Genomic DNA, 12,323 nt, shown 5'->3' with positions numbered 1-12,323 from the left:
GCACCCAATACCCGGCACCCGGCACCCGGCACCCAACACCTGCCACCCGCCACCTGGCACCCAACACCCGGCACCCAACACCCGCCACCTGCCACCCGCCACTCAACACCCAGCACCCAACACCTGCCACCCGCCACCTGGCACCCAACACCCGTCACCCGCCACTCAACACCCGGCACCCAACACCTGCCACCCGGCACCCAATACCCGCCACCCGGCACCCAACACCCGCCACCTGGTACCCAACACCCGCCACCCGCCACTCAACACCAGGCACCCAACACCTGCCACCCGCCACCTGGCACCCAACACCCGGCACCCGCCACTCAACACCCGGCACCCAACACCTGCCACCCGGCACCCAATACCCGCCACCCGGCACCCGCCACTCAACACCCAGCACCCAACACCCGTCACCCAACACCTGCCACCTGGAACCCAACACCTGGCACCCAACACCCGCCACTCGGCACCTGGTACCCAACACCCGTCACCCAACACCGCCACCTGGCACCCAACACCCGCCACCCAACAACCGCCACCCACCACCTGGCACCCAGCACCCGGCAGCCGGTACCCAACACCCCCCACGCAGCGCCCACCATCTGGCACCCAGTGCCCAGCACCCGGTGCCCAGTATCCAGCACCCAGTGAGGGGGACGGGAAGGCAGAGACCAGGAGCCAGTCACTATAGGTCAATGCCTGACACAGCCCCAGCTCTGCCAGTGCTCGCTCACATGTCGTGGGAGTGTGTGTGACCAGCGTGCGAGTGTGCAAGGCCCTGGCACGGCCCTGCCTGCACCATGAAACATGCACCAGGCACTGGAGGGTGAACCCAGCCCTACTTCCCACTACTCTAAGCACCAGCCCCCCTTGCCCTCCCAGCACTGGGGAGAACCCAGGAGTCCTGGCTCCCAGCCCCCCTGCTGTAACTACCAGCCCCCACTGCCGCCGCAGACCGGGGCAGGACCCAGGCGCTGTCTGGCCGTGGGCGTTGGCTATATATAACCCTCCCCTAGTGGCTCAGCAGGTGCCACTGGGAACCCGCTGTTCCCCGGCCCCCGCACAGAGCCAGAAATAGCCCCTTATCAGTCCATGGGGCTGGGCCCGTCCCTGGCCAAGGGCGCCCAGCCGGCCGCCTTCAAGGTCGGCTCGAAATCCCCATGCAGCCAGGGACAGCACGTGGACGGGCTAGACTGGGCCAGTCAGCCGGGGATCTAGCGAGCCCGGCTGCAGGGGGCACAGGGGCCAGGGCCAGCTGGCTGCGGATCTAGGGAGCCCAGCTCTGGGGGGTACAGGGGCCGGGGCCGGCTGGACGGGGATCTAGGGAGCCCAGCTGCGGGGGGCACAGGGGCCGGGGCCGGCTGGACGGGGATCTAGGGAGCCCAGCTGCGGGGGGCACAGGGGCCGGGGCCGGCTGGACGGGGATCTAGGGAGCCCAGCTGCGGGGGGCACAGGGGCCGGGGCCGGCTGGATGGGGATCTAGGGAGCCCAGCTGCGGGGGGCACAGGGGCCGGGGCCGGCTGGACGGGGATCTAGGGAGCCCAGCTGCGGGGGGCACAGGGGCCGGGGCCGGCTGGACGGGGATCTAGGGAGCCCAGCTGCGGGGGGCACAGGGGCCGGGGCCGGCTGGACGGGGATCTAGGGAGCCCAGCTGCGGGGGGCACAGGGGCCGGGGCCGGCTGGACGGGGATCTAGGGAGCCCAGCTGCGGGGGGCACAGGGGCCGGGGCCGGCTGGACGGGGATCTAGGGAGCCCAGCTCTGGGGGGCACAGGGGCTGGGGCCGGCTGGACGGGGATCTAGGGAGCCCAGCTCTGGGGGGCACAGGGGCTGGGGCCGGCTGGACGGGGATCTAGGGAGCCCAGCTGCGGGGGGCACAGGGGCTGGGGCCGGCTGGACGGGGATCTAGGGAGCCCAGCTCTGGGGGGCACAGGGGCCGGGGCCGGCTGGACGGGGATCTAGGGAGCCCAGCTGCGGGGGGCACAGGGGCCGGGGCCGGCTGGACGGGGATCTAGCGAGCCCGGCTGCGGGGGGCACAGGGGCTGGGGCCGGCTGGACGGGGATCTAGGGAGCCCAGCTCTGGGGGGCACAGGGGCCGGGGCCGGCTGGACGGGGATCTAGGGAGCCCAGCTGCGGGGGGCACAGGGGCTGGGGCCGGCTGGACGGGGATCTAGGGAGCCCAGCTCTGGGGGGCACAGGGGCTGGGGCCGGCTGGACGGGGATCTAGGGAGCCCAGCTGCGGGGGGCACAGGGGCTGGGGCCGGCTGGACGGGGATCTAGGGAGCCCAGCTGCGGGGGGCACAGGGGCTGGGGCCGGCTGGACGGGGATCTAGGGAGCCCAGCTGCGGGGGGCACAGGGGCTGGGGCCGGCTGGACGGGGATCTAGGGAGCCCAGCTGCGGGGGGCACAGGGGCCGGGGCCGGCTGGACGGGGATCTAGGGAGCCCAGCTGCGGGGGGCACAGGGGCCGGGGCCGGCTGGATGGGGATCTAGGGAGCCCAGCTGCGGGGGGCACAGGGGCCGGGGCCGGCTGGACGGGGATCTAGGGAGCCCAGCTGCGGGGGGCACAGGGGCCGGGGCCGGCTGGACGGGGATCTAGGGAGCCCAGCTGCGGGGGGCACAGGGGCTGGGGCCGGCTGGACGGGGATCTAGGGAGCCCAGCTGCGGGGGGCACAGGGGCCGGGGCCGGCTGGACGGGGATCTAGGGAGCCCAGCTCTGGGGGGCACAGGGGCTGGGGCCGGCTGGACGGGGATCTAGGGAGCCCAGCTCTGGGGGGCACAGGGGCTGGGGCCGGCTGGACGGGGATCTAGGGAGCCCAGCTCTGGGGGGCACAGGGGCTGGGGCCGGCTGGACGGGGATCTAGGGAGCCCAGCTCTGGGGGGCACAGGGGCCGGGGCCGGCTGGACGGGGATCTAGGGAGCCCAGCTGCGGGGGGCACAGGGGCGGGGGCCGGCTGGACGGGGATCTAGGGAGCCCAGCTGCGGGGGCACAGGGGCCGGGGCCGGCTGGACGGGGATCTAGGGAGCCCAGCTGCGGGGGGCACAGGGGCTGGGGCCGGCTGGACGGGGATCTAGGGAGCCCAGCTCTGGGGGGCACAGGGGCTGGGGCCGGCTGGACGGGGATCTAGGGAGCCCAGCTGCGGGGGGCACAGGGGCCGGGGCCGGCTGGACGGGGATCTAGGGAGCCCAGCTCTGGGGGGCACAGGGGCCGGGGCCGGCTGGATGGGGATCTAGGGAGCCCAGCTGCGGGGGGCACAGGGGCCGGGGCCGGCTGGACGGGGATCTAGGGAGCCCAGCTGCGGGGGGCACAGGGGCCGGGGCCGGCTGGACGGGGATCTAGGGAGCCCAGCTGCGGGGGGCACAGGGGCTGGGGCCGGCTGGATGGGGATCTAGGGAGCCCAGCTGCGGGGGGCACAGGGGCTGGGGCCGGCTGGACGGGGATCTAGGGAGCCCAGCTGCGGGGGGCACAGGGGCTGGGGCCGGCTGGACGGGGATCTAGGGAGCCCAGCTCTGGGGGGCACAGGGGCCGGGGCCGGCTGGACGGGGATCTAGGGAGCCCAGCTCTGGGGGGCACAGGGGCCGGGGCCGGCTGGACGGGGATCTAGGGAGCCCAGCTGCGGGGGGCACAGGGGCCGGGGCCGGCTGGACGGGGATCTAAGGAGCCCAGCTCTGGGGGGCACAGGGGCTGGGGCCGGGGCCGGGGCCTAGGGAGCCCAGCTGCGGGGGGCACAGGGGCTGGGGCCGGCTGGATGGGGATCTAGGGAGCCCAGCTCTGGGGGGCACAGGGGCTGGGGCCGGGGCCGGGGCCTAGGGAGCCCAGCTGCGGGGGGCACAGGGGCTGGGGCCGGCTGGATGGGGATCTAGGGAGCCCAGCTGCGGGGGGCACAGGGGCTGGGGCCGGGGCCGGGGCCTAGGGACAGCTCCAGCTCCGGCCACGCAGCCTGTCGTCCCTGTGGTGTGGGTGGCCCAGCCCCGGCGGGTGTGTCTGATCGGCTCCTCCAGCCCTCTGGCCACTGACCCCACGACCTCCCGGCCGATCACTCTGGCCCAGCCCTCAGGCCGGGCCCTTTCCCTCGTGCGTGGCCCTGGCTGCGGGGAGAGCCCAGCGGTCGGTCCCGTCCCCGGACCAGTGGGAGCCCAGCAGCCGGTCCCGCCCTGGTGTTCCCCAGACCGATGGGAGCCCAGCGGCTGGTCCCGTCCTGGTGTTCCCAAGACCAATGGGAGCCCGGCAGCTGGACCTGCCTTGGTGTTCCCCAGACCGATGGGAGCCTGGAGGCCGTTCCCACCCTGGCGTTCCCGACCGATTGGAGCCCGGTGCCTGGTCCCGCCCGGTGTTCTCCAGACCGATTGGAGCCCGGCGGACGGTCCCACCCGGTGTTCTCCAGACCGATTGGAGCCCGGCGGACGGTCCCACCCGGTGTTCTCCAGACCGATTGGAGCCCGGCGGACGGTCCCACCCGGTGTTCTCCAGACCGATTGGAGTCCGGTGCCTGGTCCCGCCCGGTGTTCTCCAGACCGATTGGAGCCCGGTGCCTGGTCCCGCCCGGTGTTCTCCAGACCGATTGGAGTCCGGCGGACGGTCCCGCCCTGGCGTTCCCCAGACCGATGGGAACCTGGCGGCCGGTCCCACCCTGGCGTTCCCGACTGATGGGAGCCCGGTGCCTGGTCCCGCCCGGTGTTCTCCAGACCGATTGGAGCCCGGCGGACGGTCCCGCCCTGGCGTTCCCCAGACTGATGGGAGCCCAGAGGTCAGTCCCGCCCTGGCGTTCCCCAGACCAATCCCCTCCTCGCCACAGTGACGGTTCCCGGACTGGACGGCTGTTCTCCGGTCCCAGCCCTGGCTCTGCTCGCCAGCCCCTTCGCCCCGGGCATTGCTCAGCTCCCATCCTTCCTCTCTTCCCCAGCACGCAGCACCCGGCCGGGTCCAGCCCCGCCCCACGGCGCAAGGGCCACTTCCCCTTCCCGGCCAAGTGAGCCGGCAGTGGTCTGTGCCTAGGTCACACGCTTGCCTCATCTTTTGCTTGTGAGCCGGTCCGAGCACTGACCTTTCCCGGAACGGCTGCTGGGGCCAGCACCCCCCAGCCCGAGCGGAGCCGCCCCACGGAGGCGCCATGCCCGGCTGGGGGACAGCGAGGCCCTAGGAGGGCTCAGCCCTTCACAGGCTGCATCCGGGGCTGCCCCATTTTTTTTAGCCACCTTCAGCCTGTTTATCACCAGCCGTTTCTGCCCCCCAGCTGGTCCCTCCCCGCACTTTACCAGGGACCTCCGGGGTCCCCAAGCGCTGGAACCAGAAGGGCCTTTGTCACACCCGCTCCTGGCCCCACGGCAGAGCTGGGCCCCCTCCAGGTCTGCTCAGTCCCTGCTGGTACCCAACAGACCCAGGCTGGGACCTGACCCCCCCACCAGCCCCCTTGTTCCGCCCTCCTGTGACCCACTGAGAGCCCCAGGTTGTGTCCGAGGCCCCAGCTGAGGGGTTCCCACCTCCACTGCTGGGGGATGGGCGACCCCCCCCTCGCTGCAGATGAGACCCCCAAGAGTCCTGCTGAGGCCCAGACCCCTGTAATAACCCCTCGGACCCCCCCTCGCAGCTTGGGGGTGGAACCCAGGAGCCTCCCCGCGTCCCCAGAGCTGTTTGCTCCACTGGAGGGGCTGCCCCCTCCCAGGCCCTGCCCCCCAGCCCCCCAGCAGCCAATGAGAGGGCAGCCTGGTGATGTAATACCTGTGATGCAGCAGACGGGTGGACGTGGCATGAGGGCCCCGTGAAGGAGAGGGGACCCCTCGCCCCCCACCCCCCGGCGAATCTGTCTACAGAGGTGTTGAGCTTTGCCTTTATGAGACAACCACTGACCCCCCACCCCAATGATAGGGTCCTCTCCTGCCCCCCCCCAGAAATCAGCCACCCCCCCAACAGTTTGGGGTCCCCTCCTGCCCACCAGAACACCCCCCCAAGGATTGGGGTCCCCTCCTGCCCCACCCAGAAATCAGCCACCCCCCGCAACAGTTTGGAGTCCCCTCCTGCCCACCAGAACACCCCCCCCCAAGGATTGGGGTCCTCTCCCTCTCCCCCAGACATCAGCCACACCCCTACACATGGGGTCACCTCCTGCCCTCCAAAACAGCCCCCCCCAAGTATAGAGGTCCCCACCTGCCCCCCTCAGAAGTCAGCCACACCCCAACAGATTAGGGTCCCCTCCTGCCCTCCAACCCCCCCAAGGATAGGGTTCCCCTCCGGCCTCCCCCAGAAATCAGCCACACCCCAACAGATTGGGGTCCTTTCCTGCCCTCCAACCCCCCCCCCCCAGGATAAGGGTCCCCTCCCCCCCCAGAAATCAGCCACACCTCAACACATGGGGTCCCCTCCTGCCCCCCCAGAACATCTCCCAAGGATTGGGGTCCCATCCTGCCCCCAGAAATCAGCCACACCCCCAACAGACTGGGGTGCCCTCCAAAACACCCCCTCCCAAGGACAGAGATCCCCTCCTGCCCCCCCCAAAAATCAGCCACACCCCAACAGACAGGGATCCCCTCCTGCCCTCCAACCCCCTCCCCACATAGGGGTCCCCTCCTGCCCCCCCAGAAATCAGCCACACCCCAACAGATTGGGGTCCCCTCCTCCTCCCCCCTAAAACAGCCTCATGCCCCAAGGATGGGGATCCCCTCCCCTCCCCCCCCAGAAATCAGCCACACACCAGCTCCAGAAGTCAGTCAATTTATTGTGTTCACAGAACATACACAGCTCGGCCCAGCATGTGGGAGCTGAAGGCCTCGGACTTGGGGGGCTTACACAGTAAGCACACCCGGTGGGGGCTGGTCCCACACCCAGGGGGACAGGAGCTCAGCCGGGGGGGGGGGGGGGGGTGGAGGAGTAGGGGGTGCTCAGCCATCTCTGGCACAGGCTGCTCTGCCCCCCACTTCTCCCCTCTGCCCCCAGAGGACCCTAACGATTCCCCCCTCCTCCAGCTGCGCCCCCGCCCGGAGCTGTTTGTCCGAGACAAGCCTCATCTCCCTGGGACCTGTAGTGTTTGACCCTAGTGCCAGGGCACGGGTGAGTGCATGGGCGGGCGGCAGGGAACAGCTTTCCCCGAGCAGGGATTTCCCACGCCTGCCCGCATTAAATAGTTTAAATTACTCCATATAAATAGCACAATAAATACAAGAGTGACAATAAGTTAATAAGTTAATTCCCCTGCTCCCCGCAGCGGCCCCTGCCCAGGACCGCCCTGGCCCGGGCCAGCCAACGGTTTCACGAGGCTCTTGACGTCAGGGCTGGATTCCTCCTGGCTGAGTTCAGAGGCGAGACGCCCGGCCGGGGGTTAACCCCCAAGGGGCTGGCGGTGCCCGGCCGGGGGCTCAGAAGGCGGCTGGGTTCTGCTCCAGCAACTGGGCGAGCTCTGCGGCCGGGTCGGCTGGGCTGGTGGCGTTGGCCGTCTCCGGCACCTGCAGGGGCACAGGCGGGGGTGGGGGCGGGCAGCCGGGGAGCCCGCTGGCCATGGAGCAGTCGGGGCAGCCCAGCTCGGGCGCCAGGGCCGGGTCCTCGTCGGCGCTGTACACTTGGTAGACGATGACGAGCAGGAGAAAGACGAGCAGGCGTTTGGCCGGGCTGCGCTCCTGGGCCGGGTAGTAACGCTTCACCTGCAGGGGGGAGAGACAGACCCACTGATTACCCACAATGCACCGGTCTTATTCCATCACCCAGAAGGCCTCAGGGCAACCCTGCTACCCAGCCACCGCTAGGGGGATGACACCCCACTTACCCAGAATGCTCTGCTGCTACCCCCAACACCCCCCTCTGCCAAACCACTGTAAAATCACGGGCTAAGCCACCCACCCCTGCTGCGCCCGTATAATCTGGCTTGCCTCTCCATGCTGTGTGTCATATGCCCCATACTGCTCTCAGATGGGGGAGAGTCCCCTACTATTCTACAAGAGAAAAGCACCTCCCCGGCAGCAGCAGGCAGCCTGGCCCACATGCACCCCCCCATCCAGGAGATCTCTAGGGCAGAGAGTCTGCCGCAGCAGGTGGGGCAGGGTGATTCATGCAGCAGGAATCCAGACGCCCTCGCTGCAGGGCTGAGCTACAGGTCTCCACCCGCTCCCCCCATCCCCCGGCGTCAAGAGATTCATCCCCAGCGTGCTCAGAGATGGGGCAAGAACAACCCCCCCCCCCAAAACCCCCAGTTCAGCCCCATTCCCCACAGGGAGGGAGTACACAGCCTTCACCCCCTCTCCAGCCTCTGGGCCAACCATCCCCAGCCGGCTTCTGCAGCCGGGGAAACTGAGGCACAGAGGGGGCAGAATCACCGCGTGAGCCCTGGACCCCCCCCCTTCTCCCCCGGGAGAACCCAGGAGTCCCCCCCCCCACCATGCGGAGAACCCAGGCGCCCGGGCGCGCGACGCAGCCCCGCACTCACCACGGGCGGGTAGAGCACCCTGCGCAGCCGCTTCTTGCCCCGGCGGGCAGGGGGGCGCTCCAGGGCGGGCAGCGGGTCGAAGGTGAAGTACTGGGGGCCGGGGGCCTTGCTGGGGGGCTCGGCCGCGGGCAGGCCGGGCAGGCGGGGCTCGCAGGCCAGGCACATGCTGGTGGCGCCGTACAACGCGTTCATGGAGCTGGCGCGCAGCGCGATTTTCAGCGCTTGTCCTCCTCACGCAGCGCAGCACGATTGACTGGCGAGGCAGCCCGTTGGGCCGCCTTATGAATGGGGCGGGCCCCGCCCCCGCCCCCGCCCCTGTCGCCCATTGGCTGCGCCAGGGAGGGGCGGGGCCAGCTCTGCGCGCCGGAACTCGGGGAAAATCCCGGGCTGCTGGCCCCGGGCCTGGCACGTAACGGGGAGCGGAATGAACGCGGCGTGTGCGAGCCCGAGTGTGCAAGGCACACACTGCGTATACGCACCCGCGTGCAACACACATGGTGCAACAAACTGTGCACACACCCTCGTACAACCCTCTCACACACACTATATGCACACACCCATGTGCAACACACACACTGTATAGACACACCCGTGTGCAACACACACTATACACCCCCGCGTGCAACACACACACACGATGTCACAAACTATGCATACACCCTCGTGCAACCCCCCCACACTATATGCACACACCCTGCATGCAACACACACTGTATAGACACACCTGTGTGTAACACACACTATACACCCCCGCGTGCAACACACACAGTGCAACAACACTGCACACACCCTGCATGCAACATACACACTGTATAGACACACCTGTGTGCAACACATACTATAGACACACCCCGCGTGCAACACACACTATACACACCCGTGCTGTGCAGTGCACACTGTATCTACACACCCATGCTGTGCAGCACACAACTATGTAAACACACCCAGCGTGCAACACACACACGATGCCGACACCTCCCTCTTGGAGCTGGAAGGGGCCCCTGGAGGTTGCTGAGTCCAGGCCTCACAGAGTTTAACTTGGCCCCGATCCCTAAATGGCCCCTCGGGGACTGGACTCACAACCCTGCGCTTAGCAGCCAGTGTGCAAACCAGCGACACTCCCCAGCTGTGCAAAGGTCACACACTGAGAACACACACCCGGCCCAGACACCTCACAGGCAGCGTGGGAGGCACAGCTAGCAGAGAACACACAGGCCTGTGGAGCTGCACAACACACACACACAGAGGTGTCCGGAGCAGCGCATGGCACACCCCCGGCACCGTGTGCTGAGTTGTGCGAGAGACACACACAGACACACAGCTGCAGAGTTGTGCACAGACACGGACTCACACTGACACCGCCCCTTGAGTGGTGGACCCCCTCCCCCCGGCCACAGGCACACACACACACACACACACACACACACACACACACAGAGCCACCGTCACAGAAAATGAGCTCGCTGACCTACACTTCCTGTTGTGTGTCACCCCCCCAATACACCTCAAGGCCGCACTTCCCGAGCTGTGTAACAGGCCTACGAAATCCCCATTTGCCCACACTGCACCTGGGGCTGAGCAATACACAAATACACCCACGGAGCAGAAAGGCTCCCGCTGAGACACCTCCTGAGGGGTAACACACGCACACACTGAATGGCCGTACGCACTGGCCTGCAGTGCCTTGCCTGAGACGTACACACACCCCGACCTCCCCCGAACACCCCTGGGTTCTCCCCAGCGCTGGGAGGGTAGTGGGGGCTGGTGGTTAGAGCAGGGGCTGGGAGCCAGGACTCCTGGGTTCTCCCTGGCACTAGGAGGGCAGTAGGGACTGGTGGTTAGAGCACTGGGAGCCAGAAACACAGTTACATACTGACCCCAGTCTGTGTGATAAATATCCCTGGTCACACAACCACACACTGACCCACACACCCTGGGCTGTGCCAAACCCTTGCATGCTAAGCACAAGATACGTCAACGCACAGCCATCAAAACACACACACACACACCCCACACACACAAATGAAGGGTCCTGTGGCACCTTATAGACTAACAGAAAAGTTTTGAGCCTGAGCTTTTGTGAGCACAGACTCACTTCATCACGAAAGCTCAGGCTCAAAACTTTTCTGTTAGTCTATAAGGTGCCACAGGACCCTTCGTTGCTGTTACAGCTCCAGACTAACACGGCCACCCCTCCGATACCCACACACAAAGGCACACCCAGGTGCAAATACCCACTCAAAACAACCACCCGTTCACTGAGCCGCAACCTTCAGACACAACACCACACCCACACAGAGACACGGCGCTGTACACAGAGACACAGCACCACACACACAAAGCTCTGCAGCCTGCCGCTTGGGGAGACACAGCAGCACACACACACGCACACACACGGCTGGCAACATCCGCCCCCTGCCCAGCACTGGTGCGTGTGAGCCGGGGGATGATTTACTGCCGGTTGTGATGTCGTAAGATTAGAAAAACCGGCTGCCAGGGACTGACGCAACACAACTTCCCTTTGGCACAGAGCACAGGGGGCCGGGCCTGGGGGTCAGGGGCCATGTGTATGTAGTGGTTCCCGCCGGAGCCAGGGGAAGGGGATGGTGATTAGAATAAGGGTCTGGGGGCCCGGACTCCTGGGTTCTCTGCAGTGGGGCTGGTGGTTAGAGCAGGGGCTGGGAGCCAGGACTCCTGGGTTCTCCCAGCACTGGGGGGGGGCCGTTAGCCAGGGGGCAGGTGTGGGGCCCAGGGAGCAGGGGGCTAATGCTGAGCCAAGCCCGGTGGCTCTGGCAGGAGCAGTGGAAGCTGCAGCTGCCCTGGGACTCCTTAGTCACGAGCGGGTCCCCTCGCCCCCCCGGCTGATGCCTGTCACAGCCCGGAAGAGCCCTGCACGGCCAAATGGGGTGCGGGGGGAGCCACCTCTTCCTGGGTAAGGGCTGAGCTGTCAGTGGGGGGAGGGGGCGGAAGCCAGAGCAGGAAATGTGGGGAAATGGAGGCAAGGATGCCCGGTGGGTGGAGCTCTGAGGGGAGCTGGGCTGGTAGGGGCTGCGGGTCACCAGGGGCCAGGCAAGGGCTGTGTCAGGATCCGGCGCAGGAATCCCTGGATTTGGGTGCTGAGCAGTGGGCGGCCGGGGAGGCTGCAGCCCTGAACAGGCCAGGGCAGGTCCTGGTTTCCACACCCTGAACTGCAGCTTCTGACACGGAAACCAGCGCTGGGAGGGGAGAAGGGCCCAAGGGTTAGAGCAGGCGGGGGAAGGGAGGAGCCAGGACTCCTGGGTTCCTTGCCTCAGGCTCAATGGTCCTTTGCACCGTTTCGTTGTATGAACACCTCCACGCCTGATTTTCCCAGCCCGGGGATGGAGTTAATACAAACCTGCACGTGCCCCATAGCCAGGGAGGGAACCCAGAAGTCCTGGCTCCAGCCCCCTGCTCTAACCACCAGCCCCCACTACCCTCCCAGAGCTGGGCAGAGAACCCAGGAGTCCTGGCTCCCACTTAGCCCGTGGATGTTATAGTTCCAGCTGGGGGCAGGGTATGGTGTTAGCCCAGCAGGCCAGTGGGGCAGTGGGGGCTGGCCGGGGTCGGGGCATCTGTGCTGGGTGAGTCACTGGTTGCACACTCAGAAATGAGTCAGGTGCAGCTCCTGGAAATATCAGCCCAGCTCTGAGATCAGCTCCCCCAGTGACTGCAGCTGTGAATGGAGCCAGAGCCGGGTGTGAACTCAGTAACTCCGGAGTGAATCCAGAGCAGCTCCCCTGCCGTGAATGGAGCCAGAGCCGGGTGTGAACTCAGCAACTCCGGAGTGAATCCAGAGCAGCTCCCCTGCTGTGAATGGAGCCAGAGCCGGGTGTGAACTCAGCAACTCTGCATTGAATCCAGAGCAGCTCCCCTGCCGTGAATGGAGCCAGA

At 67.3% G+C, this 12,323-nt stretch overlaps 1 protein-coding gene across 1 annotated transcript; it reads right to left on the bottom strand.

The window, feature by feature from the left end:
* Positions 1-6,722: 6,722 nt before the first annotated feature.
* On the bottom strand, positions 6,723-8,700 carry IER3 (immediate early response 3). Its single transcript, XM_075016455.1, has 2 exons — positions 8,412-8,700; positions 6,723-7,632 (listed from the first exon to the last, which is right to left on the bottom strand). The coding sequence occupies exons 1-2, from the start codon at positions 8,601-8,603 to the stop codon at positions 7,351-7,353; spliced, it is 474 nt and encodes a 157-aa protein (XP_074872556.1). The 5' UTR covers positions 8,604-8,700; the 3' UTR covers positions 6,723-7,350.
* Between the last annotated feature and the right edge of the window lie 3,623 nt (positions 8,701-12,323).

This window comes from Carettochelys insculpta, chromosome 22 (genome assembly GCF_033958435.1).
Source record: "Carettochelys insculpta isolate YL-2023 chromosome 22, ASM3395843v1, whole genome shotgun sequence".
NCBI classification, from domain to species: Eukaryota; Metazoa; Chordata; order Testudines; family Carettochelyidae; genus Carettochelys; species Carettochelys insculpta.
This window is presented reverse-complemented; position numbering and strand designations above follow the sequence as displayed.